At 35.6% G+C, this 27,395-nt stretch overlaps 2 protein-coding genes, 1 non-coding gene and 3 pseudogenes across 6 annotated transcripts; 3 read left to right on the top strand and 3 right to left on the bottom strand.

Annotated features, from left to right (window-relative positions):
• Positions 1–54: 54 nt before the first annotated feature.
• LOC104728527 (pentatricopeptide repeat-containing protein At1g63150-like) lies at positions 55–1,933 on the bottom strand. 2 transcript variants are annotated; one of them, XM_087476168.1, is made up of 2 exons: positions 884–1,933; positions 55–781 (listed from the first exon to the last, which is right to left on the bottom strand). In XM_087476168.1, the coding sequence occupies exons 1-2, from the start codon at positions 1,525–1,527 to the stop codon at positions 55–57; spliced, it is 1,371 nt and encodes a 456-aa protein (XP_087332294.1). In that variant the 5' UTR covers positions 1,528–1,933. The 2 variants fall into 2 exon arrangements, with proteins under 2 accessions (XP_087332294.1, XP_019087760.2); XM_019232215.2 differs by lacking the exon at positions 884–1,933 and having other exon boundaries at positions 55–408; positions 490–702.
• A 12,052-nt stretch (positions 1,934–13,985) lies between these two features.
• On the bottom strand, positions 13,986–16,158 carry LOC147934739 (uncharacterized; annotated as a pseudogene).
• A 157-nt stretch (positions 16,159–16,315) lies between these two features.
• LOC104724749 (uncharacterized) lies at positions 16,316–17,161 on the bottom strand. Its single transcript, XM_010443293.2, has 2 exons — positions 16,898–17,161; positions 16,316–16,645 (listed from the first exon to the last, which is right to left on the bottom strand). The coding sequence occupies exons 1-2, from the start codon at positions 17,093–17,095 to the stop codon at positions 16,445–16,447; spliced, it is 399 nt and encodes a 132-aa protein (XP_010441595.2). The 5' UTR covers positions 17,096–17,161; the 3' UTR covers positions 16,316–16,444.
• A 1,954-nt stretch (positions 17,162–19,115) lies between these two features.
• On the top strand, positions 19,116–19,195 carry TRNAL-UAG (transfer RNA leucine (anticodon UAG)). The gene has a single exon. It is a non-coding gene; the product is annotated as a tRNA-Leu (tRNA).
• Positions 19,196–19,807: 612 nt separating this feature from the next.
• On the top strand, positions 19,808–23,613 carry LOC104724748 (LRR receptor-like serine/threonine-protein kinase FLS2; annotated as a pseudogene). The gene is made up of 2 exons (XR_015570572.1): positions 19,808–23,047; positions 23,155–23,613. The product of XR_015570572.1 is annotated as an LRR receptor-like serine/threonine-protein kinase FLS2 (transcript).
• Positions 23,614–23,758: 145 nt separating this feature from the next.
• LOC104728526 (F-box/kelch-repeat protein At3g08810 pseudogene) lies at positions 23,759–24,979 on the top strand (annotated as a pseudogene). Its single transcript, XR_015570573.1, has one exon. The product of XR_015570573.1 is annotated as an F-box/kelch-repeat protein At3g08810 pseudogene (transcript).
• The last annotated feature ends 2,416 nt before the right edge of the window (positions 24,980–27,395 follow it).

Below are 27,395 nucleotides of genomic sequence, written 5' to 3'. Positions count from 1 at the left end.
TTATTCACCTCACAGACGCCTTGCCACTCCTCTTCTCTTGAGGATTCAACTATTTTAAGAGAGCACATCGAGGAAGCTTTTGTCCAATCTTCCATCATGTAACATATTAGTCACCAAGCCAAAGGTCGAAGCATCTCCAGCAAACCCGCAACTCCTCATTTCGTTGATGAGTTCTGCTGATGCTGCTTTGTCACCATCTCTTAGATGTGCCCTGATCAGCGTATTATAGGTACCACTACTTGGGGGATAACCATCTACTTTCATTTCTCTAAACAAGGCATCTGCTTCCTGTAATAGGCGTTTACTACAAAATCCTGAGATCATTGTATTGTAGGTTACAACGTTAGGCTTCACTCCTTTAAGGTTGAGGGTACAAAATAGATCCCACCCATCTTCCACCTTCCCAACCTTGCACATCCCTTCAATCATAATATTATATGTGACAATACTAAGTTCCAGTTCACTCTTTTGCATATACTCGAAGATCACCAAGGCCTTCTCTAGCTTCCCGTTTTTACAAAGTCCATCTAACAAAACGTTGTAAGTCACGATACTGGGAGGCACACCATCAAATTCCATCTTTTTGAATACCATTTGGGCATGCTCACAATCATCAGATTGGAAAAATCCTTGGATAAGGGTATTGTAAGTGAATGTGTCTCCAACCAATCCTCTTTGAGACATCTGGCGGAAGACTTCCATACCTTCTTCTACTTTCTTAGACTTACAAAATCCTTTTATAAGAGTATTATATGTCACTATGTCTGGGAGACAATCCTTGCTAACCATCAAAGAAAACATATGCTTGGCCTCGTTTAGACGATCGTGCATGCAAAACCCATTGATTAATGAATTGAACGTGACAATATTAGGATCGATAGACCTTTGAATCATCTCCGCATACAATTTCTCAGCTTCTAGAAGCTTCCCTTCTTTCACAAACGCATCGATCAATGCGCTGAAAGTGACTACATTTGGGTTGATTTTCCTCGCAATCATATCTCTAAGTAGTTGAGAGGCATTCGTCCATCTTCCGTAATTACAAAGGCAACTTATGAGGGAGCTGTAGGTAAAAACATTAGGTCTAATTCCTTTGCTTTCCATTTCGTTGAACAGGTTGAAAGCATCATCCACATGTTTGAATTTGCAGAGACCATCAATGATTGTGCTGTAAATAACAACATCAGCCTCTAATTTTCCTTGTTCCATCTTCTTGAGCAGATGTAAACCCAAATCGATATAACCTCTCTTACATATTCCATTTACCACCACACCATAAGTAACCAGATTTGGTTGACAACCTTTCTCAGCCATCCGGTCAACTAAAGCCACAGCTTCGAAAGCTTTGTTGTGGAGAAAAAGGCCATGAATCAGAGTTGTAAATGTCACCGTATTAGGTTGATATCCCATTTCCACCATCTGATCAACCAAAGCAACTGCCTCTGAAATCCTCATACCGTGGCAGCAGTATCCATTGAGAAGCGAAGAAAGCGTGACAACATCGGGCTCATAGCCGAGTTTCATCATCTTTCCGAGAAGAGCTAAAGCAAGAGAGATTTGAGAGCGTCTAACAAAAACAGTTAATCAAAATGCTGTAAGTATAGTGATTATGAGAAATCCCCAACTTGTGCATCTGCTCGCCCAAGGAGATGACAACATCAAACTTCTTCATTTTGGCAATGGTACTCAACAATTTACTGAAATCAATAATTGAAGGCAAAGGACGACACTGAACCATATCACCGAACAAACCAATCGCATCGTCTAACTTCAAATCCTGTAATTTCCCATTTCTTCTACTCAGTTTCTCTCTGTAATCAGAAAAAGATCGTCTCCAACAAAGAGCAGGAGCGCTTCCAGGATTACCTCTCGCCAGAGTAAGCCGATGAATATATCTCTTGCCCGTCATCGAAATCGCAATTGATCTCCTCATCCTCTTGACTGCTTCGAAATGGCTCTCCAGAATGATTCTCTTGCAACTTGCAAGTGAGTGAAGTTGTGAACACTGCACATAATCGAATAAACCCTATAATCGGTTCAATGTCGATTCGGTTACAGCTGGTTTTCTTTAACCGGTATACTTTACTTTATTGTCACCATCATTAGGCATAAAACGCGGCGTTGTCATTACCACAACAACTTCATCATATCACTGACCTCCTAAATGATGAGATTGCACAAAAGGCTAATAATGTAAAGCACACTGACTAATGAAAGGATTGGAAATTAGATAAAAATATTTCCATTTAATGGATAATACCAAAAACCAAAGTCTCTATCATACATGTGGAAACAAGCTTACAATATATAGAACATATATAATTAAACAAAAAAGGGACTTTTAATACATGAAAAAGATACTCACCTAAGAAATGGAAAATAATTATTTTAAAATAAACAGACTTTAGAGTCACGAGTTGATAAGGTAAAACTGAAAATCACTGCTTCTCAGAGACTTTGAGGGACAACCACCAAAGGTAACAATTTTTGCACATGATTTCATAGTCTCCATAGCGGAGAGAATGGAGACCGTTATCCAAATAACACATCACAGCACAAACGAGTGAAGGGAGTAACGAGCTGTCAGGATAGAGATGGGAGGTTGTGTATGAGTTTTTCCGGGCCGTCTTATAACAAGATAACTCAAACAGAAAATCATTACCGGTTGCCATGACACCCACAGACAGCAGAGGATAATGATGTGCATCAAACATCTGGAGGTAATGGACGACCATAACCTCATTCCCTTGACAAATACTTAGTACCCCACATGCTAAGGTGGCATCAATATCAGCCGGTAAATTTCGACTGAGAATATCAATCCCACGCTGGATATCTCTATCCTCAGCCACAACCCTTAGCCCTTCGTAGTAAAAGGGAATGGGGTTGCCAGCTTTAAAGCATTTGACGAAGAAAGGCATGTACCGCCCTTCAATTTGGAGGCCACCATCAGGGGCATTGGATGTGTTGATTTGTGATGGATCAGTACAAAGGCAATATATAGCAGCTCTCTTTAGAACTTCTTTACTGTATACTGCATTTTTTCCCCTACGACCAGCCCTTAAAATAGAACCAAGTGACCACCATCGATCTTCTGCAGCAACGGAAACGATTTTTATGAAAACATCGTAGAGGAGATCCGACATCTTGGGTGCTCGAGCGGACATAGTGTTGTTAACAATAATTTTATTCTAGTTTGTAGTTGAGAGGTAATAGACTAAAGAAACTGAAATACTTGTATATATAGAGAGATAGCATAAAAGTATATTATTTGGTTGGGCAGAATACAAGAAAGCCATAACTTTATTATAACTCAGCCGTCACATGAATCGACGAGACCTTTCGTTTTCCCTTAAATACCATAACTCAGCCGTCAAGTCGTATAAATCAGTCGTTTGCTTTCAGATTGTTTCTTGTGATAACTCAGCCATAACTTTACTATAACTAAGTCGTAACATGAATCGACTAGACTTTTCGTTTTCCCGTAAATATTATAACTCAGCCGTCAAGTCATATATATCAGCCATCTACTTCCAAATTATTCCTTGTGATAACTCAACCATAACTCACTATAACTCAGCCATCACATGAATCGATGAGACCTTTCGTTTTCCCGTAAAACTATAACTCAGCCGTCAAGTCATATAAATCTGCCATTTACTTTCGTTTCTAATTTCAGATTATTTCTTGTGATAACTCAGCCATAACTCACTATAACTCAGCCATTACATGAATCGACGAGACCTTTTGTTTTCTCGTCACACTATAACTCAGCCGTCAGCAATATTTTGGCGGGAAACCATAAGTTAACCTAATAATAGACGAGACCTTTCGTTTTCATATTGTTTTTCCTTTATATTCTCCTCATTCATATGTCTGACTCTCTTTCATCTCATTCTTCGTTTCTATTGTTTCTCTTTATACACTTCTAAATCACAGATATGTCTATCTGTTACATCTTCCTATCGACATGGAAGTTGTTCCTCATATCGATGGACAGTTTTTTAGAGATGTCGAAGCGATCATTTGCACCACTGATCGGGAGAATATTCCGGTCCTAAACCCTGGTGTGGGTTCCTGGGTTGACACAACCACTGTTACGTGGTTCAAGTTCCTTCACGTTCTCTCTATCGGGATTGGAGTAATACTTCAACACAACTGGCACCATGCGTGGCCGACGTACCACTTGATTTCCTTCCACTTTAAGAGATGATGGTTTCTCCTCCTTGCGGTAAGATCACTAAAACAAACCACCATATTGATATTATTCTATACTCTTATCGTTTTTTTCCTTTAATTGTAGGGTAAATACACGTGGGATCCAAAGCATACTTTAATGGTCTGGACGCAGTTTAATTTGGTGGCTAGAACGTTATTTAGAGCCCAGATGCGTGCACTCAAGAGGATATGGGCGAGTGGTGGCAATAAACCCCAGATGCTGACTAGCATAGTTTGGAATGATTTGGTCGATATGTTTGAAGAATTTGGCCCAGATGACGTCGGTTTCTGAAAGTGATTTCCATTTTACTTTCGTGTCGTCTTCTATATGAACTATGAACTATGATTTTGTGTTTTTTTTTTTTTTTTTTCGTTTATGTTGTACCTTCATATTAATATAAATCAGTCGTTATTTCGATATCTCAGCCATTACGGAATGATAACTCAACCACAAAGTTCGATAAGTCAACCACAATATTTGATAACTCAGCCATCACTTTATCTTAATTATTTACATAACTCAGTCGTGAATAACGATAACTCAGCCAACCCTCAAATTAGAATGTGTAAAAATCACTCTAAGTCTATAAATATACCTTTTAATTTTGTTTTAATGATAGTAATATTCATATTTCCATTCTAAATTTAAATTTTGAGTAATAATAATTTTAATATTCAATGGTTGGAGAAATACTTTTATAAAAATAAAATTCGAAATTCGAAAAATAATAATTTAATTATTTTGAATAATATATTGTGAAAAAGCTCACTTTATGAATTTATTATGCATGTGGATTTGAGCAGGCACATAATTAGTGATTTTTTGTGTTTCCCTAACAACACTTTTTGTGACATCGAGAGACATTTTAATATTTATTAGGAATCTGACAGAACGAAAGATCCAGCAAAGAAAGAAGAATATGTTTTCATATTAATGAGAAGACCCTAAACGATAATTCAACCGTCATAAACTATAACTCAGCCATCACTCCAATTATAAGACTAAATAACCGAACAAACCGAACCGAACCAAAAAATTAATTTTTCCCCTTTTGGTATTTTTTGTACAGGTATTTTCGATTAATTACGGTTATATTCGGCTTGCTATCGGTTATATTAAGTTAATCTACCTAATTTGGATAACATTTGGGTTATTTATGGTTACATATTAATCTAACCGGCCTATAACCGGAGATAACCGAAAAGTAATTTCAAAAATTTTTAAAATTGAAATGGTTATCATATTAGTAAACCCAAATTACCACCTTAAACCAAACACATTAGAACCAAAACCAAACTGTTAAATTAAAACCCATAATGTTGGAAATATGAACCCTACATCCCAAACCCTAACCCTAACCCTAACCCTAACCCCTAAATGTCATGTTTTGAATGTTTGACACATTTTGATCAGAATATGTAAAAATCACTCTTTGTCTATAATTATTACTTTTTATTGGTTATAATAATAGTAATATACATATTTCCATTCTAAATTGAGTTATAAAAATTTTAATTTACAAATATCTCATAAGTCAGCCGTTTATTTCGATAACTCAGCCATATAGTCAAATTTTGTTAAAAAAATTTCTAAAGTTTGAATTCAAATTTTGAATTCCTTTTTAATAATAAATCTTAAAAAATGTATTTCTTACGCGTGTGGATGATAACAAGAAACATAATTATAGTTTGTGTCTCTCCAACAATACTTTTTGTATTCTCAAGAAGGTATGTAATAAATTAATATGGTCGTTGCATAACTCAACTGTAACACCATTAATATGGCTGCTGCATAACTCAGCCGTAACATCAATGTTAATTTAATATACTACCCCAAGTCAATCGTGTAAAGTACATAACTCAGCCGTCACGTATAGTATTGTTAAACGACGTCGTTTGATTTATTGTTTTAGTATAAATGATGGGATTGTAGTGATTTTGTGCTTTAGTAATTGAGTGAAAATGATGGCTCAGAGAGATATCTACGGTGGCAACTCCAGGGCTGACGAGAAAACTGCTTCTGAAGCACTAACTGAGGTACATCTCTGGACCATCTGAAATCTCTAAGCATTATCGTAATATTGTGTTTGTGGTAATGTAGATGAAAATGAAAATGAGGTACGGCAAAATCTGGAGGCGCGACAAGGGCATTCCAGTCTGGTGTAATTGTGGTGCATTGCTTCTCGTTGCCAGATCTAATGATCCTAGCACGAGGGGAGAATTTTATTTCAGTTGTCCGTATGAAATCACAGATGTAAAGATTTCTGTACTCTTATTTTTGTGTTCTGCATCTTGAGATGAAGCAGGACTTGGATGCAGCCAAGAAGCGCATTGAGACTCAAGAAGAAATTTTCTTGAATATGGAAAAGAAATATGATGCGCTAGAGAAGAAGTTTGAGAGCTTGAACAAGTATCTGTGAGCTTAGTCAAACTCTGTTTTTTTTTTTTTTTGGAATTGGTATGAACTCTCTATGTAGTGGTGTTTTATCAATCTATTTTCCTAACTCATCCATTACTTTGTTATAACTCAGTCGTCATAAACTATAACTCAGCTAACCATCCAATTAGAGGACTAAATAACCAAACCGATCAAACCGAACCGAACCGAAAAAATAATTTTCCCAATTTGGTATTTTTGTATTGGTATGTTTGGTTAATTTTGGTTATATTCGGCTTACTTTCAGTTATATTAGGCTAATCTACTTAATTACAATATATTTTGGGTTATTTATGGTTATATATTAATCTAACCGACCCATAACCGGAAATAACCAAAACATTTTACAAAAAAAATCAAATGGAAATCATATTGGTATATACATATTACCACCTTAAATTAAACACGTTAAAACAAATTAGAACCAAAACCAAAAAACAAATAATGTTATTCATCTGAACCTTACATCTCAAACCCTAAACCCCAACCCTAACCCTAACCCCTAAATGTCATGTGTTGTATGTTTTACACATTCTGATGAGAATGTGTAAAAATCAATCTTTCTCTATAATTATTACTTTTTATTGGTTATAATAATTGTAATATTCATATTTCAATTGTACATTTAAAATTTGAGTTATAATAATATAAATTTACAAATATTTCATAAGTCAGCCGTGTAACTCAATAACTCAGCCATCACTTAGTCACTTTGTCGGAATTTTTTTCTTTTTTTATTCGAATTTTGAGTTCAGTTTTTTTATTATTTTGTATAATATATTGTGAAAAAGCTAACTTTATGAATTTATTACGCGTGTGGATCTGAGCAGACACAGAATTATTGTTTGGGTTTCCCTAACAACACTTTTTGTAATATCGAGGCACGACACGAAAGACCAAACGAAGCCGTACCAAGTACATAACTCAGCCGTACGAAGTACATAACTCATCCATAACATATATGTTTATTTATTATTTACTTATAACTCAGCCGTGTGAAGTACATAACTCAGCCGTGTGAAGTACATAACTCAGTTGTAACATTGAAAAGATACTATAATATCCAAATGTTTTCAATATCCAAGTACAATTCCTACCAAAAGAAATCCAAATGTTTTCAATATCCAAGTACAATTCCTACCAAAAGAAATCCAAATGTTTTCAATATCCAAGTACAATTCCTACCACAAGAAATCCAAATGTTTTCAATATCCAAGTACAAGTTCTACCAAAAGAAATACAAATGTTTTTTACGTAAACTGATTCATAAAATCAGGTGCCTCATCGTAGATTTCTGCTGCCATTTTAACATGTATAGCCTGGATATTTTGATCACAGATTCCATCGAAAGACACACCAAGCGCTAGACATTCTATAAACTTTAAAGCGTACATGCCACAGTCACCAACCTGTACGTTTTGCGGGACCTTGGAGACTTTCCTCCTCCTGAAGGTAAACTGTTTGAAAGTAGGTTCACGATATTTGTGAGGAACGTTCTCGTTCATCATTGCTTGAATCATCCACGTAAACTTCCTACAAGTATTCAGCATCTTACCCTCACTTTCTTTGGTTACTTGTCCGACGATGCTATCATAGCAATCAATATGCCCCCTAAGCAGATCCACGTGCAGTGCCACCCAGTGATTGCCTCTAGTTTGTAGACCAATATACAGGTGATCCACATCTTTAATCCACTTCAAATTAGTCGTTTGATCTGAAGGTAACAAACCTTTAACTAAATCTTCATAACTATTGCCAGTGAATTTAAACAGCTTGGGTTTCATCTCGAACTGACAATGATCACGAACCATCGTCATGGTGAACCACGGGTCTACAAACACAATGTGTTTGTTGTCATATGGGAAGGGATCTCGGTTGTACCTATCCCTAAGGAGTCTCATATACGCGCCCATGTGCTGTAAAAAAGGTAACTGAATAAAGAACAATAACTCAGCCATTATGTTTTAAATAACTTAGACAACGACAACAATAACTAAGACATTAAGATAAACTTACTTCATCAGTAAGCCACCCATAGGTACCATATTCTTTTGGCCTCACTGGCCAGTCCTTTCGTTCGGTGATTAGCTCCCTATAGAATTCAATTTTGACTCCGCCTTTGCCTAACGGAATATTCCTAACAAACAAATAAACACAAGTTAATATAATGTTAACAAGCTGTGATTAACTTGTTAAGAAAAAGGGTCTAAAGGGTCATATTCGGCTTTCTTTAGAAAATCCAAAAGTTTATGCAACGTGACCAGATCAACAGGTGCCAAAGGATCATATATTCTAGGTCCAGGTGAACAGTTCTTCCTCATGCACGTCAGTCTGTTGTCTCCAATATAAGGGAAAATCCTGCTTGGATGAGCTTGTTGTGTATTCAATGCACTCCCATCCGGGGACAGCTTAACAATTCCAGCCTAAAAGCTTTAATTCTATCAAGCCTAATTTGTTCCTCTGCATCTTCCTCAGATTCAGGTTCAAGTGTGTTGGCTTCAGCAATAAACTGGTCTGTAATATCACATACACATACACTGCTTTCAGCAGCTTCTGCACCAGCTTCTCCCTTATTCAAACCTCCATGTAGTAAAATAGACAACGACCTAACAGCAGTAGGATTTTTAGGCTTTCTACCTCTACCTCTTTTCTTTTCCTGAATGTCTCCAGCCGCTACTTCTTTGGCCTTCTTTGCTGCAGCTACTTCTTTGGCCTTCTTTGGCGCAGCTACTTCTTTGGCCTTCTTTGCCGCCTGTAACTCTTTGGCCTTCTCTGTCACCTCTAACTCTTTGGCATTTCTCCTCGTGTAAGGCCATGTTTTTGTATCAGCTGGTTTCTTAGCAGCTGGAGACTACTGAAGGATATCAAGAGGATTATCAAAATCATCCATCAGATTCTTACTGATCCCATCCAAACCACTACCATCAACAGATTTCTTTTCTTGTATAACATAGCGAAGACAATTAACGATAATGATAACTCAACCTAAACATTCTGGAAAATCAGCCATAAAATTAAGATAAATCAGACATTACCGGAGGACTGTTGACAGAGTAGTTTTGTTGCATTTTTCCTAGAATGACTGGTGGACCTTTTGGTGTCTGTAGTTTTGCCTGAAGGTCCGGTGATATCAGGTCCTTTATTTTGAAATTTGAATACGTAGATGCCGTGTTTTGGCCAGTTTCCCCAACACCCATGGAAAGCACGTGATCTTTCATCTGTTTGAGATCACGCTCAAAAGGTCCAAACCTGGTATCAATCCTTTCGTTCATCTTCTTTTCTATTCTATCTCCAATCTTCTTCTCCAAATCCAGAGGCATATTTGCAATGTTTGTATCAAGGGTGTCAAACCTTGAGTTTGAGTTTAACCTGGACACCAAGTCAACGAGAGTTCTAACCGACACATCTTCCCCCGCATCTTCCTCCTCACTAGCCAACTGGAACAAATACACAAACTGTAGTAAACAGGCTAACGAAAGGTTACATAAAATATAAACTCACTATACACCATATCACTTACCTTTTTTCCTTTCTTCTTCTTCTCCTGTGCAGCTCCTGCTCCTTCACCAGAATCACCACCCTGACTGTTGGAAACTTCCTCCTTATGGACTTTCCGCTTCTTTGCGGGAGGAGATTCAGACTCAACACCTGCTTTAGCTTTCTTTTTCTTTTTCTTCTTATCAATCTCCTTAACAGCCCAAAAACCTTTAACAAACTTATCCATATGTATGTCTTCGATCAGGCGATCAATTGTTGGGTCGTCTTCTTGATCTGGCCACATATGAAATAGATCGTAGCCATTTTCCTTCATAACCTTTTTACAGACACGCAGCTGTAACATAAGAGATTATGAAACCCATCAGTAAGTTTTAACTCAGCCATCTAAAACCATAAATCAGCCATCACTAAACCATAACTCAGCCATCTAAGACCATAAATCAGCCATCAAAGAACCATAACTCAGCCATAAAAGAACAATAACTCAGCCATAATTAAACCATAACTCAGCACTTACTATACTAAATAATAACTCAGTCATTACTAAACAATCACTCAACCACTGCTAAACCATATATCAGCCATCATTTAAACAATAATCAGCCAGTAACTATCAGTCTATCATAACACAATCAAAACCTTACCTCACCAAGCGCTTTGATCTCTTCAACAATAACCGTTTCCATCGTTGAATGTGTACGGTTTCCATGCCATCGGAGCAACGGTATGGCATCATCTTCAGCTGATGCATTCCCAAACCAATCTCCAAAGCATTTGATGGAATCATACGCCCAAGCCTGTAACACGGGTGTAAACCCACTAAGGGTGTACGATTTCCCCATAGTCCTCAACAAATTTATGCCATCAACAAGGGCTTCAAATGCTGACCGACCCCACAGATAAGTCTTCATTTCTTCATCATCAAAAACTCTTTTGGCACTTTCATATGGAATTCTAGAGTTATGATGCAAACCATAAAGTCCAATGTGTTGAAGAAGCAACAGCCCCAACCATTTACGATGATCAAGGTTTAGCCATTGCCGGCACACTTTCAGTCCTTCCCTGAGTTCATTTAATGATGGACCTTCCCCACCAGACACTTTCACAAGTCTGAAGAACTCTATGTGTTCCTCTTTAAGTTCAAATTGTTATGTCGGCATTGGGTCTATGTTTAACCCCGTCACATGAGCAAATTCATTCAACCCAAAAACCTGATAGGTTGACCATCGACCACAAACCAAACCTCCTTCTTATGTACCCTTAACTGGTTACATAGTAGGAAATGTATTATCTTACCAGACCAGACGAATTGGCTATCAAGTAGCATAGAGATTATTCCGATAGGTACAACCTTCGTTTTTTCCCACGCATCTTGTCCTATTGATTCCCTAATCACAGGGAGTTCTCCCATCCTGAAATTGGTATTAATATCTCTAAACTCTAGATTAGAGTTTCCTTCAGCGTATAGTCTTGGGAGGTAATCCCTTGCTTGTTCTTCAGAAATAATCACCATCGACATCTGATAAATAATATAATTCATAAGTAAATCATAAAATAAATCTGCCATAACATAAAACAAACTCATACACAAAGCATAACATAACTCAGCCACAAATACATAACTCAGATCTAAAGCACAAAATAACTCAGTCACCAATACAAAACTCATCCGTAACTCAGCCGCAAAATAAAACAAATCAGCCATCAAATAGAATAGATCTAACAAATCAGCCGTAAACCCTAAATGTAAATCAGCCATCGAATCGAATAGATCTAACAAATCAGCCGTTATTAACGACGGCGACAATCAGCCGTAAATCATCGATAAAAACCCACATTCAGCCGGAAAACTCGAAACTAAACACTCGACACATACCGGAACGTTTAAATGAAGACGAACACGACGAAGAGAGAGAGCGTCGACGAAGAGAGAGAGAGCGACGACGAAGAAAGAGAGTGCGACGACGAAGAGAGAGAGTGCGATGACGAAGAGAGAGAGAGAGCGAGCAAAGACGGCGAGAGATGACGGCGAGAGATTGACGGCGACAGAGTGGACAATGACAGAGTATCACCGACGACGAAGAAGAGTTTTTTTTTAGTAGTATTGGCGGTTTGTGAACAGTGAAAACTGTTCACTTTTCCTCTCTTTGATACAAACAAGAAAAAATAATTGTTGATCTGAAAAAAAAAACTGCTTAATGACATGTTAAATCATATCTGATGTGTATTTTAATTTGCTGATGTGTATTTTTTTTATTTTTTTTTTACCAAAATCGAAAAACTAAACCCAAGGGGTAAATTGTAATTACACCCAAGGCAATAAACATTTGAGCAATTTTAAGAAAATTGTTAGATATGAGTAATAAACCAACTTTTGGATAACATTTGAGTAATTTTTTCATAAGTAAATTGGTACATAGAAAAGGTCCGTCTAGTGTACGATGGTGTATGTGTTTACTTGATTCATTATATATATATAGATGGATTGGAGCAAATTGGTTCAATGCATAAAGAAATGTCTATCTATGTTGGTATTATTCTTTCCTCTATATTTGAATTATATTAGAATTGTTATTATTTTCTTTGGTAATTACTCGTTTGTGACGGTATATATAATACCAAAACTATGCTAAATTTTGTAATACTCATCTTAAATTTATTAAGATTAAGAAAAATATGAATGTTGTAACTATTGGATATATATCTATCTATTCTAGATTTCATTCTATATACCAAATACTATCTTAAAATGATAGCTCACACGCACGACGCGCGACAGGCGATGCATGACATGTGATGCGCCATACTCACAAAATAAGAAAAATATTTTTTAAATATTATATAGATGGATTGGATCAAATTGGTTCAATTCATAAAGAAATTTCTATCTATGTTGGTATTATTCTTTCCTCTATATTTGAATTATATTATAATTTTTATTATTTTCTTTGGTAATTACTCGTTTGTGACAGTATATATAATACCAAAACTATGCTAAATTTTGTAATACTTATATTAAATTTAATAAGATTAAGAAAAAAATATGAATGTTGAACTATTGGATATATATCTATCTATTCTAGATTTCACTCTATATACAAAATACTATCTTAAAATGATACCTCACACGTGCGATGTGCGACGTGTGATGCATGACATGTGATGCGCCATATTCACGAGAAAAATAAATTAAAATAAAAATCCAGTAATAGTTATTGTATAACACTTTGTGCAAAAATAAAAAAATTTAGTCTTTGATTTTTATCAAAATTAAATGTTCCAAATTATACAAATATTAAGTAAAGTCTTAGATAAACATAGAAGTTTTTTTAAAGCGGACCTCATAAAACCTACTAACGTTTGTTTTACCTACCCGAAGATATTATTTTAATCTTGAACCCTATATTCATGGACAATACTTGGGTTCACCCTAACCTGTTCATTCACCCCCTTATAAAATAAGGAAATAAAATCTGTATATATTATTATAAAATTAAAAACTTAAATCGTTTTTTTATAAAGCCAAACCGATATATAATTTTGTTCTAATTATAAAATCTAAACCTTAACCATCTCATTTGTATACCCAAACCGACATATGATTTCGTTCTAATTGTAAAATCTAAACCCTAACCATCTCATTTGTAAACTCAAACCGACGTATAATTTTGTTCTAATTATAAAATCTAAACCCTAATCACCTCATTTGTAAACCCAAACCGAAATATAATTATCTTTAAAATTTTGGTACCAAGGATCCATTTTCTTCATTCCATCACCTTTCAGCTGACGCCTAATGTTATGAACAATCTCTCTAGGGTCATATTGAGGTATGAAGGTACCCCAACCACTTCCAATCCCTTTGGAACCGTTGATAAGCATTGTAGGAATGATCGTAAAATAGCTGAAAAATCATTAACCAGTGTTAAAAGTCTAAAAGATAAATGTATTGCATTGAGTTGGGCAGATAATTAATGTGATGGTTCAATCTTTTTCTTGTCTTCAATCAAGTAGCAAAGGTGGTCGTCATCATCTTTGGGGAAAAAAACTCTTGCCATGGCTGATAGCTTTGTGAAAATATATTTGGGGTTGGAAGCGTCTCTACCACCCTGTGACCACAATCATAACAACGATGAGTACCATCAGAGAAATACACGAGAACAGTCAATTAATCTATCTATGATATAAAACTTAATTTTTCTGGTGTGATGTTTATTTAGGTCTTTAAAAACAATACGAAGGACAATGATGATCCCCTTATAACTTAGTCTAATGAGAACTGGACAAAGGTCACCTTTAAACCTGATATGAAGTTGTTCCACATGAATGAGTTTGAAGATGTTGTCATTGGTTTGATGACACTTTATAATTACCTTGATAAATATCTTTTATTTCTTGCAAAAAAGTGACTACTTTTTTCTCCATTTGTAGAGTGGTAGCTCCCAAAATCATGATGAGTACCAACATAGCTAAACGAGAACAATTGATTACTCTATATTTATTGAAAATCGATAATCAAACTGGCCATTTGGCACGAGTAAATACCTTTTTGTCCATTAGTAGTCTTTTGCTAGATTTTGTTGACTGTGATGATAACAACAAGTTTTTGATACATCAGAAGAGATTGCTCAACGATTACTTTTTGGTTGCTCTTGAACATAATATGTACGATTTTTCGGTTAGACCGTTTAAACCCATCAAACATGGAATAGATCCTTCGAAATTGACTTTAATAAAGAAGACTACTTCAACATTGATAAAATCATGGATCGAGACTTATGCTCCAGTCCAGTACTCGAGATGAGTCTTAGGCTGAACAAGAAATCAACATTAAAGAGTTCATATAATAAGCAATAACATATTTTAAAGTAATTTTCATAGATTAGCCACATGTAAAATTTTTAACCACTTCTTGTCAAAGTTAAATACAAAAATACACTTTAACCAAACCAGCTGCAATTTTTCTCGTTACGTTTATTAAGTCTCGTTAGCTACGATGACAACGAAACGGGAAAAAAAAAATTGATGTTATATGGCGTTTAATGTTTTAAAAAGTTAAGCTAAGAGCAGTACCAAGTCTAATTAATGCAAAGGAATCATAATCTTTTGTATGTGAGAAAAAGAATAAAAAGAGCCTAAGATCGAAGGAGTATGAATGTTGTTTTCCATCAAATTGTGTAGGCAAGGAAATGATTAATCGGATAAATATATGAAGTCGTTCATTATTTATTTTCCTATTTTGTACACAATAATTTTGATATAAGAACTATATGCAAAATAATTAGTGTTCATATTTTTTTTTTGTAATTTGATTGATTGGGAAAAAAAAGTATGAGGAATGGAATCTATGTGTTTAATGTGTTTTGTTGGAATTTGTTTTTTGTATTTAGAGTTATAAATTTTGATCGGCATTTTTTTGTTGGAATTTATGGTGTAATGTCTAATGAGCTATGATACATAGAAGATGTCCGAGAATTGGATAATCGAGCTTAAAATTATCATGTGTCTGTACCTCGTGGTAGCTAGTATTCCGAAGGCGACATATTGCGACATTCAAATTAATATATATATATATATATATATATATATATTTTTGAACAAAGAATGCGACATTCAAATTAGATTTAACAATCTTAGACCAAAGTGAAAATTTGGCAAAATCTAATTAAACACGTAGAAGTAGTGTATGTGTTTATTCTTTGATTTTTTTTTTTTTACTTAAGAAGTTTGTAGAAAGTTGTTAATAAATTTGCAAATAAATCATTAGAATTATGCAAATAAGAAAAAAGTTCCGAGCATTTTTGCATACGAGGGTAACAAATTTTTATATTCGTACTTTTAAATAAGGGGGTAAATGATTCTGAGCATTTTTATATTCTTCCTATTTAAATTATTATTTTTTAAAAAAAGTTTTTATATAATTGAAAAAAATACTTAGGACCAAATAGTTTTAATAAACAAATAAGATATTTGATCTCAACCTGTTTCCAACCTCGTATGACCATATATATTGGTAGGAATAAAATCGCGTGAAAGATTGAATTAGACGCGCAGGGAGAAAACCAACGAGGTACAACGAGAGTTCTCGTATCAAAAGCCCACATAATTGCATCTATTCAGTTTGATAAAAAAAAAAAACAATATTGCATCTATTCCAAATTATTAAGATGAAACTTATTTTTATTATGAAATATGATTTAAAAGACAAAAAGATGAAAGACACAAAGTTCCTTCAACAACAACTAACCAAAATGATTTCATATGCCCAAAATTCTTCTGATTTTCTTATTCTTAATTCTTAATATCATCACTCTTTGAAAGATACAATAGGCTCAACGAAGCCTCCATTTCAACGCGTTTCCTCTCTACAACTTCTTTGAGATTCTCGAGTTGTTTCTTAAAAGCAAGCAAGTCCTCCAACTTTAGGTTGGGAATCTCCTTCCTATTGTAGTTTCTGGCCCAGGGATTTTTTTCTTGCCTCTTCCTCAATTCCTGGAGTTTACATAAAATCTAGTGTTTGGTAGACATAAAATACAACAAAATAATCTATGAAGGCATTAAAAAAATATTATATTTATGCAATAGATGACACTCCAAAATGGATGACGTGATATATTTGGGTTCAAGATCTGTTTTTTAGGGGTTGAGTTAAAATCAAATGTAGTTTAAATTGGGATTCTATATTATAAAACGTAGTTTAAACAAAAACAAAGTTATAAAGAATATTAAACATGGGACACATACCTCCTCATACGCTTTGCTTAGTTCCAGTTGTTCCAGAAGCTGATCAAGTTTGGCTTGATTCTTGCGAATCCTAGCTTGCCTCGCAAGTGCATCAGCCTTCTTGAAAGTATCAATTTGGCGTTTAGAAAAGGTTATTTTCCCTGAGATGTCATTGTCATTGTCATTGTCTTTCACATGATCAAGCTTTCTACTACCCATTTTTCTTAAGAAGCAAAAAAAAAAAAAAAAAAAATTATGCTTAGAGAGATTTTTGTTATTGTTGTTGCTGTTGTTGTTGTTAGTACTTTACTCCATTATATAGATGATTTGGATCAAATTGGTTCAATGCATAAAGAAATGTCTATTTATGTTGGTATTATTCTTTCCTCCATATTTAAATTATATTATAATTATTATTATTTTCTTTGGTAATTACTTGTTTGTGACGATATATATAATGCCAAAACTATACTAAATTTTGTAATACTTATCTTACATTTATTAAGATTAAAAAAAAATATTATTGTTGAAACTATTGGATATATATCTATTTATTCTAGATTTCATTCTATTTACAAAATACTAGCTCACACGCTCGACGCGCGATGCATGACATGTGACGCGCCATACTCAAGAAAAAAAAAATATTTTTCAAACATTATATAGATGGATTGGATCAAATTGGTTCAATACATAAAGAAATGTCTATCTATGTTAGTATTATTCTTTCCTCTATATTTGAATTATATTATAATTGTTATTATTTTCTTTGGTAATTACTCATTTCCGACGATATATATGCTAAATTTTGTAATACTTATCTTAAATTTATTGAGATTAAGAAAAGAATATGAATATTATAACTATTGGATATATATCTATCTATTCTAGATTTCATTCTATATACAAAATACTATCTTAAAATGCTAGTTCACACGCAACATGAGATGGATGACATGTGACGACATGTCACGTCATACTCACGAACAAAATAATGTTTTTTCTAGCTAAATTAAAATAAAAATCGAGTAAAAGTTACTGTATAATCTTGTCCAAAAATGAAAAATATAGTCTTTGATTTTTCTCAAAATAAAATGTTCCAAATTATACAAATATTAGTAAAGTCTTAGATAAAATTGAAGTTTTTTAAAGCGCACTTCATAATAAAACCTACCAACGTTTGTTTTACCAATCTAAAAATATTACTTTAATCTTGAACCCTAAATTCAAATAGAAAAAAGTATGACATTTTATAGGTGTTATTAGACATCCAAATTAAATACTATCACATAAACTACTGTATACTATAAAATGGAAGCACATAATTCATGTATATATAGTGTCTAATCGGTGTTTAGGACCGCCGCGCCTAAGACGCTTTTTGTAACAATTTTACCTTTGTGATGTAAAGATATGACATGTACAGTCGTGAAGTAATATTGTGTAATATATAGGCATGACCAAAATTAAACCAAAACTTTATTTCAAACTGTAATTGGACTGTAGCTAAATTGTAAGCAGACCGTAACCGTATAAAATAGTTAAAAACGGTAACCGCTAATTATAAATATATAGTTAAATTATATCAACTATAATCGTTAATTAACCGTAACTGTATTAAAACTGTTGGTTAACCGTATATTTAAACCGTAATTGTTTTAAAAATATAATAAAATATACTAGTAATTATTTATTTAATATCAATCATATAATAATATTATATCAAATAATATTAACCGTATTACATTATCAAATAACCGTATATAACCGTAACCGTTTTAATCAAAACCGGATTTAACTGTAATTATTTAACCATTTATTAAACGGTTATAGTTATAATTAAACAAAAAATTTAACCGTGACAGTAATAACCGTAATCGTAGTCATGCGTAGCAATATGTAGTTCAAATCGATCGGTCACAAGTCACAAGTCACAAATCACAATAATGTGCAGTTACTAACTCTTGTGCTTGAATATTTACTAATTAGTTCTCGCGAACACCTTAATCAATCATCCCTTTTTTAAAAAAATTCTATGAGCATCTTAAATATATTACTTAGCAAATGGTACGAATGAAATTTAATAAATAGATTTACTTATATACTTGTCCCAAAAAAATAGTCAATCCCGAAGAAGACTTAACTCTTAAGAAATATTTAGAAAAGAAAAAAGAAAAATAATATTTTCTTTTCGAAATAAAGATATTAGTTGCAAAAACTCACAATGTCATAACAATGTGACAGTTTGGCCGAGTGGTCTAAGGCGCCAGATTTAGGCTCTGGTCCGAAAGGGCGTGGGTTCAAATCCCACAGCTGTCAATTATTATTTTTTTTGTTTTGTTTTTATGATAGTCTTTGACTCCTTTGTTCGTCTTTATTTTACAATCAATATCCGGATATTCCCCTTCAAATATTTTTTTACATCAACCAATCACATTCGATATTTGTTAAATCGGTCAACTTCAAGTAAACATGATCTGGAAATGAAAATATTATTATTTAATGGGTCAATTCCAAGTATGTATTGTTCTCATTCTAGTGATATATCTTAATTTGAATGGAACATTATGGAGGCAGAATAAAGCCTTGTGAAATTTACTTTGTGTTATCTATACCGCTCATAAGTCATAACAAAAGTAAGATTTTTTGAACAGTATGCAATATTCAGATTTTTAACAAAGAGATAGAGAGCTAATACACTAGTATGTAGTAAACTATACATTCTGGTCCCATGATATGGAATGAATATCTGCATTGTGAGATTAAATGAATATGATATATAATACAAACATATATAAGCATGTGTATGAGTGGGAATACATTAATGCCTTTATATGCAACTTGGCCGAATTATCAAATTATGTGACTTCTGAAACTTATATTGCGTCTTTGGCCTTTTCACATCCGTGACATGACATGATACCTCATCTTCTTGCGCATATATACTTATATATAAACATTTGACCTCGTGTATTCCGATAATAAATTCTTTCATATCATTTTCTCTTCAATTTCAACTCATCTAAACCATGAAGTCACTTTCAGAGACCAGTTTGATCATCATCTTCTTCTTCTTCTTCTTCTTTGGCTTTGCACTTGCGAAACAGAGCTTCCAACCAGAGGTAGATGCTTTAAGATCCTTCAAGAATGGCATTTCCAGCGACCCTTTAGGAGTCTTGTCGGATTGGACCACCACCGGTTCCGTACGACACTGCAACTGGACCGGAATCACCTGCGATAGTACCGGTCACGTTGTCTCGGTTTCCTTGCTGGAGAAGCAACTTGGAGGTGTTCTGTCTCCAGCCATAGCAAATCTCACCTATCTCCAGGTTCTTGATCTCACTTCAAATAATTTTACCGGCGAGATACCTGTTAAAATAGGAAAGTTAACCGAGCTTAACCAGCTTATTCTTTACTTCAACTATTTTTCTGGCTTGATTCCTTCTGAGATTTGGGAGCTTAAGAATATTGTTTATCTTGATCTTAGAAACAATTTGTTGTCCGATGATGTTCCTGAAGCAATCTGCAAAACCAGTTCGTTGGTATTGATTGGGTTTGATTACAACAACTTAACCGGGAAAATACCAGAATGCTTAGGAGATTTGGTTCATCTCCAAATGTTTGTAGCAGCTGGTAACCGGTTAAGTGGTTCGATTCCGGTATCAATTGGTACTCTGTCTAATCTGACGGATTTAGACCTGAGTGGTAACCAGTTAACCGGAAAGATACCGAGAGATTTTGGAAATCTCTCGAATTTACAGGCTCTCGTTTTAACTGAAAACTTGTTGGAAGGAGAAATACCAGCTGAGAATGGAAACTGCTCGAGCTTGGTCCAACTTGAGCTGTATGATAACCAGTTAACCGGGAAAATACCAGCTGAATTAGGGAATTTGGTTCAGCTGCAAGCACTCCGGATATACAAGAACAAACTAACTTCTTCAATTCCATCCTCATTGGACTGAGTTAACCCGATTAGGTTTATCAGAAAACCAGTTGGTTGGACCGATACCGGAAGAAATCGGTTTTCTCAAGTCACTTGAAGTCCTAACGCTTCATTCCAACAACTTTACAGGGGAGTTTCCACAGTCCATCACAAACTTGAGGAACTTGACGTGATAACGATGGGGTTCAACTCTATTTCCGGTGAGCTCCCGCCGGATCTAGGGCTTCTTACAAACCTTAGAAACCTTTCAGCGCACGACAATCTTCTCACCGGACCAATACCTTCTAGCATACGTAACTGCACCAATCTTAAACTCCTAGACCTGTCTCACAACATGATGACTGGCGAGATCCCGCAAGGTTTCGGACGGATGAATCTTACGTTAATCTCTATCGGGCGGAATCGTTTTACCGGTGAGATTCCAGATGATATCTTCAACTGTTCAAACGTGGAAATTCTTAGTGTGGCAGATAACAACTTAACAGGAACTCTCAAGCCATTGGTTGGGAAGCTTCAGAAACTCAAGATTTTGCAAGTTTCATATAACTCTCTCACTGGACTGATCCCTCGAGAGATAGGGAATCTGAAAGAGTTGAATATCGTGTACCTTCACGCTAATGGTTTTACAGGGAGAATCCCAAAAGAGGTGTCGAATCTCACTCTCCTACAGGGGCTAAGGCTGCATACAAATGATCTTGAAGGTCCAATTCCTGAAGAAATGTTTGATATGAAGCAACTCTCAGTTCTTGATCTATCCAAGAACAAATTCTCCGGTCCAATTCCTGTCTTGTTCTCGAAGCTTGACTCGCTTACCTACTTAGATCTTCATGGAAACAAGTTCAACGGATCTATCCCTGCAAGCCTTAAGTCGCTTTCGCTTCTAAACACATTCGATATCTCTGACAATCTGCTCACCGGAACCATCCCTGGAGAGCTGTTAGCTTCGATGAAAAACATGCAGCTTTACCTCAACTTCTCAAACAACTTCTTAACCGGAACCATACCAAACGAGCTTGGGAAGCTTGAAATGGTTCAAGAAATAGACTTTTCCAACAATCTGTTTTCCGGGTCTATTCCAAGATCTTTACACGCCTGCAAAAACGTCTTCTCACTGGATTTTTCATGGAACAATCTCTCAGGTCAGATCCCAGATGAAGTCTTCCAACAAGGAGGCATGGATATGATCATAAGCTTGAACCTTTCAAGGAACAGTTTCTATGGAGAAATCCCTCAGAGCTTCGGTTACATGACGCATTTGGTCTCCTTGGATCTCTCTAGTAACAATCTCACAGGTGAACTTCCAGAGAGTCTTGCAAATCTTTCCACTTTGAAACATCTCAAACTAGCTTCAAACCACCTCAAAGGCCATGTTCCTGAATCCGGTGTGTTCAAAAACATCAACGCATCAAATCTGATGGGAAATACAGATCTCTGTGGCAGCAAGACACCTCTCAAGACATGTACGATCAAGAAGAAGAAGTCGAGCCATTTCTCGAAGAGAACTGCAATCATTGTGATTGTTCTCGGATCAGCCGCGGCTCTTCTTCTTGTTCTGCTTCTTGTTCTGTTTCTCACATGTCGCAAGAAAAAGGAAAAAAAGATTGAAAACTCATCAGAGTCTTCATTACCTGATTTGGATTCAGCTCTGAAGCTAAAGAGATTCGATCCGAAAGAGTTGGAACAAGCAACAGATTCATTCAACAGTGCCAACATCATTGGTTCAAGCAGCTTAAGTACAGTATACAAAGGTCAGCTAGAAGATGGAACAGTGATTGCAGTAAAAGTATTGAATCTGAAGCAATTCTCTGCAGAGTCAGATAAATGGTTCTACACAGAAGCTAAAACACTGAGCCAACTAAAGCATCGAAACCTGGTGAAAATCTTAGGGTTTGCTTGGGAAAGCGGAAAAATGAAAGCTTTAGTGCTTCCCTTTATGGAGAACGGAAGCTTGGAGAACACGATTCACGGCTCTGCTGCACCAATTGGGTCATTATCCAAGAGAATCGATCTCTGTGTTCATATCGCGAGCGGAATCGATTATCTTCATTCTGGATATGGTTTTCCAATCGTTCATTGTGATCTGAAGCCAGCGAATGTACTCCTCGACAGTGATCTTGTTGCTCACGTAAGCGATTTTGGAACTGCTCGGATTCTAGGGCTACGCGAAGATGGAAGCACCACAGCTTCAACCTCTGCTTTCCAAGGCACAATTGGATACTTAGCTCCAGGTAAAATACTCAAAAAAATCCCTAATTTTCACACCCAATTTTCAAAACTTTAAACCTTAATTTTGCCATCGACTGACTTGAAATACATTTTTATATTTCATGAACAGAGTTTGCTTATATGAGGAAAGTGACAACAAAAGTGGATGTATTCAGCTTCGGGATCATAATGATGGAGCTAATGAAGAAACAGAGACCAACTTCGTTGAATGATAAAGAATCACAAGGCATGACTTTGCGTCAATTGGTGGAGAAATCGATTGAAGATGGAACAGAAGGGATAATTAGGGTTCTTGATTCTGAACTCGGGGAAGCTATTGTTACTCGGAAACAGGAAGAGGCTATCGAAGACTTGTTGAAACTTTGTTTGTTCTGTACAAGCTCTAGACCTAAAGATCGACCTGATATGAACGAGATTCTTACACATCTGATGAAGCTTAGAGGCAAAGCGAATTCATTTCAAGAAGATCGAGAAGTTTAGTAGCAAATCTTTCTTCTTTGTTGACAAAATTTTCGAATTTGTCAAACTCTGTTTCTAAAGTTGAATAAACGGTTCTGATTTTTTTTTTTTTTTTTTTTTTTATAATTATTATTGGACATGGTCACATGGACAACAATGTTTTGGTAGAAAGAATGTAACAAAGAAGAACATGATGAGTTAGACTCATGTGAAAGGCACGTGAGGAAAGACAAAGAAATAGAAAAAGGAAGTTGTTAGTTTTTTCCTTTTCTCTTTCTAATAAGTTTTCAAGAAATATGTTAAGTACCCATCTATATATAATGTAGCCCTTAGGGCAAAGATATTATCCGATCACTAAACAACTTTTTGTGTTTACGACTTCTTAGACTTCCTGAATTTGGATAAGAATGGAGTTGTTGTCGTCGATCAACGGGAAGAGGAAGAGGATGACAACGACTACAACAACGCCGGCGGCGAAGAAGAAGAAGAAGCCAACGACGACCCCGATCCCAACACTTGCCGATGATCATTTGATATTGAACATCATCGCGCGAGTCTCGAGATTATACTACCCGAGTCTCTCACTCGTCTGCAAGAATTTTCGATCTCTGCTGAATTCACCGGAGCTTTACAAGACCCGGTCACGCTTAGGCCGCACCGAGAGTTGTCCCTATGTGTGCTTCCGGGCGCATACTGGTTTTACTTGGTTCACCCTCTGCCGTAAACCTGATCAAACTCTAACCAATCAGAAGAGTAAGAGTGGTTATGCTTTGGTTAAAGTCCCAATCCCACATTCTCCTGATGCCTTCTTTTCGAACCTCGTGGCGGTTGGTTCTGATATCTATATCATTGGCGTATCCGAGTCCAAGTTCAAAGCCTCTTCCTCTACGGTCAGTGTTCTGGATTGCACGACTCACACTTGGCGGGAGGCTCCACGTGATGGCTGGGAGTAAGGTGTTTGCTTACAATGCCAAGGAAGGTAAATGGGACCTCGTTAGACCAGGGATGAGTACTTGTGTGTCTTCAGATTCTCACTGTGAGATTGGTAATGTTTTGTACTGTGCTTGTAAAAACGGAGTGTTCAGATGGTTTGACACTCAGGTCGGAATATGGAGAGAATTGAAGGGTTTGGTAGGACTACCCAAGTTCCCTCCTAATGCTCGTGTTATATTGGGTGATTATGATGGAAAGATTGCGGCTTTTTGGCCTGAGATTTCTTCTGATGGTTTCCCACATAAGTTTATGATATGGTGTGCCGAGATTGCACTTTAAAGGCCCAATAGTTGTGAAATTTGGGGGAAAGTTGAGTGGTTTGATCACGTGCTTTCAGTGCCTGTTACACATACGTTAGTGAAGGCTGTTGCTGCGACTGTTTGATGAAACAGGAAGACGACAGAGCAAACCTTTTTCAGATGGAAGAACCCCTTCTACGGTGTTGTAAGATAGTTGACCCTAGCTCCTTTACTTCAGATAGTTGACCGTAGCTAGAACTTGCCCCATACACTTGGAAAGAGCAAAGCAGAGTTGCTTGCTATGAGTAAAGAGAACAACAAACAAAGGAAGCTTTGGTCAATAAATTTATCGATACCATTGGGCAATTTTGTCACATTTTCTCACGCTCATTCAAAATGTCGACTTATGTTTCATAGCATGTATATTTGTAGATGTAATCTATGTTGGTTGGTTTTCGATTCAAATGTCCTGTATGAATTTTTATCGTGCTTTCTATATATATGAATATTCCTTTTGTAGAAAGAATGTGTAAGGTTATGCATTAGCTACACACGTAGTCTTATTGCAGGACTAGTTACAAGATTACTAACAAAACTCACATATTATTGTGTTTTTGTCATCAAGGTAATGCTGATAAGTAAATGAAATGAATCCCCCAAGTAGCTAAAATGATGGAGATGACTTTTGTCCCATCCATTTCATCATGAAACACTACCACTGCTAGTATCGGAACAATAGGTAGTCCCATGGCCGATATAGCTTTGGATAACAGAGAAGATGACTCAAAGATACAATCCCACAAGACCAATTGTGTAGACTTGCCAGGTAATAGCTGTAAGTAGAGCAACCTGAACGAGGAAAGGTAACAGTTTGCTGATACTAGTAGTCCAATGCCAATGTAAACTGGTCCAATTGTTTTGTAAGAAGACAATTGTCTGAGTCTTTTGTTTATTGGTGTTGTTGTTTCAGGTTGTTATCTGATGGTTGAAAAGAAACGAAACAGAACAAGAACAGGGAAGCCAATGTGTTGAACTAAAAAGACCTCATCCGCTTACTCTTTCCACCGTTTTTGTAATATAATCTACCAAAAAATTGTAGCTGTTGCTTGGTAGGAGAGAACAAAGAAGGAATAAACAAAGATACGGAACCATCTCTTATGATTCTTCGATATAGGTACCGATGATGATACAACCATCCATATTTATGATACTCCTTATGATCTTTAAAATTTTATTGATTATGTGTTCTGATTAGCAAAGAGAACACCATTATAACGTACTGATGGTTCATACTTACCAACCACTTGGAGTTTATTCATAATTTTCTATGGTTGATCTTGGCACATATTGATATTCCTAGTGAAACATACACAATGTATCCCTATTTATTAAATGAGGGGACACTGTTGTGTTAAGAGTTAAGACCAAGTGTAAGAGTTAAATGAGGGGATCCTTCTTGAGTAGGTAATGGTGACTTTGAAATCTAGCAAATTAGCTATGTGTCTTGACTCTTGAAAACTTCTTGATGCTGCACTGTGGGATTTTCTTAACAAGAAAACTAGGTATTTTTATTAATCAAAAAGTGTCTGTTACAAGCTGAGAAAGGACCTTTATAAAATAGCTCTGCAGCTTAGGGATTCTCATTGGCCGAAATTACAAAGAATGAAAGCATAATCAAATTAAAAGATTAAATGGAAAATCCTGCAAAATCAGAAAAAGAAACTCGTTAGTGAATTCAAATTCAAATACTCACCTTTCCGATCTTGGTTTGAGTTCGGCTTGATGTCCACATCAGGAAGCAATCTTGCCAATAAGTTTTTGAAGGGGTCAAAAAGATTCCAGATTTAAAAAGGGCTTATGAAGCTATAGATATGTTAATCGTTTGTTAATTATCCCCTTAAGTATCTCCATTAGACCATCAAGTTCTTTTAACCACAGATAAACAATTGTGTGTCTGTGTAAGTACACCGATAACTCATTCTTTGCATCTCTCTCTCTAGCTAGCTCCTCTACTTTTGTTGGATTCGTCATCATGACAATCAGATCCAAGTCCTTTAAATATGAGTAGCTTCCTGTTTTATCACTCTGAAACCCTTGTTCTACTAAAGTCATAGTAATATTGGCATGAGTAAATACGTCTTTGTCCATTAGTAGTCTTTTGCTAGACTTTGTTGACTGTGATGATAACATCAAGTTTTTGATACATCAGAGAAAGTTGCTCAACAATTATTTTTTTGGTTGTTCTTGAACATAATATGTACGATTTTCCGGTTAGGCCGTTTAAACCCATTAAGCATGATGGAATAAATCTTTCGAAATTGAAGACTACTCCAACATTGATAAAGTCATAGATCGAGACTCATGGTCCAGTCCGATTGAGATGAGTCTTGAACAAGTAATCAACGTTAAAGAATCTATACTAATAAAAAGTAGGAGTTATAAGCTCGGCGTCCACATAGGATTTAAAACCTCCAATTGTGATTAGACATGTCATTAATTAACATTTTTTAAAATCTCCAGAATTTTCTATATTAAGAATTATTTTAAAAATCCTATCATGATTTGACATGTCATTCAATAACATTTTTAAATTTCCAGAATTTTTTAGAAAAAGGAAAATTTTAAATTTATGAAAATAAAAGAACTATGTACAATATCC

Source organism: Camelina sativa, chromosome 11, assembly GCF_030686135.1.
Source record: "Camelina sativa cultivar CO46 ecotype springtype chromosome 11, ASM3068613v1".
Taxonomy (NCBI): domain Eukaryota; kingdom Viridiplantae; phylum Streptophyta; class Magnoliopsida; order Brassicales; family Brassicaceae; genus Camelina; species Camelina sativa.
This window is presented reverse-complemented; position numbering and strand designations above follow the sequence as displayed.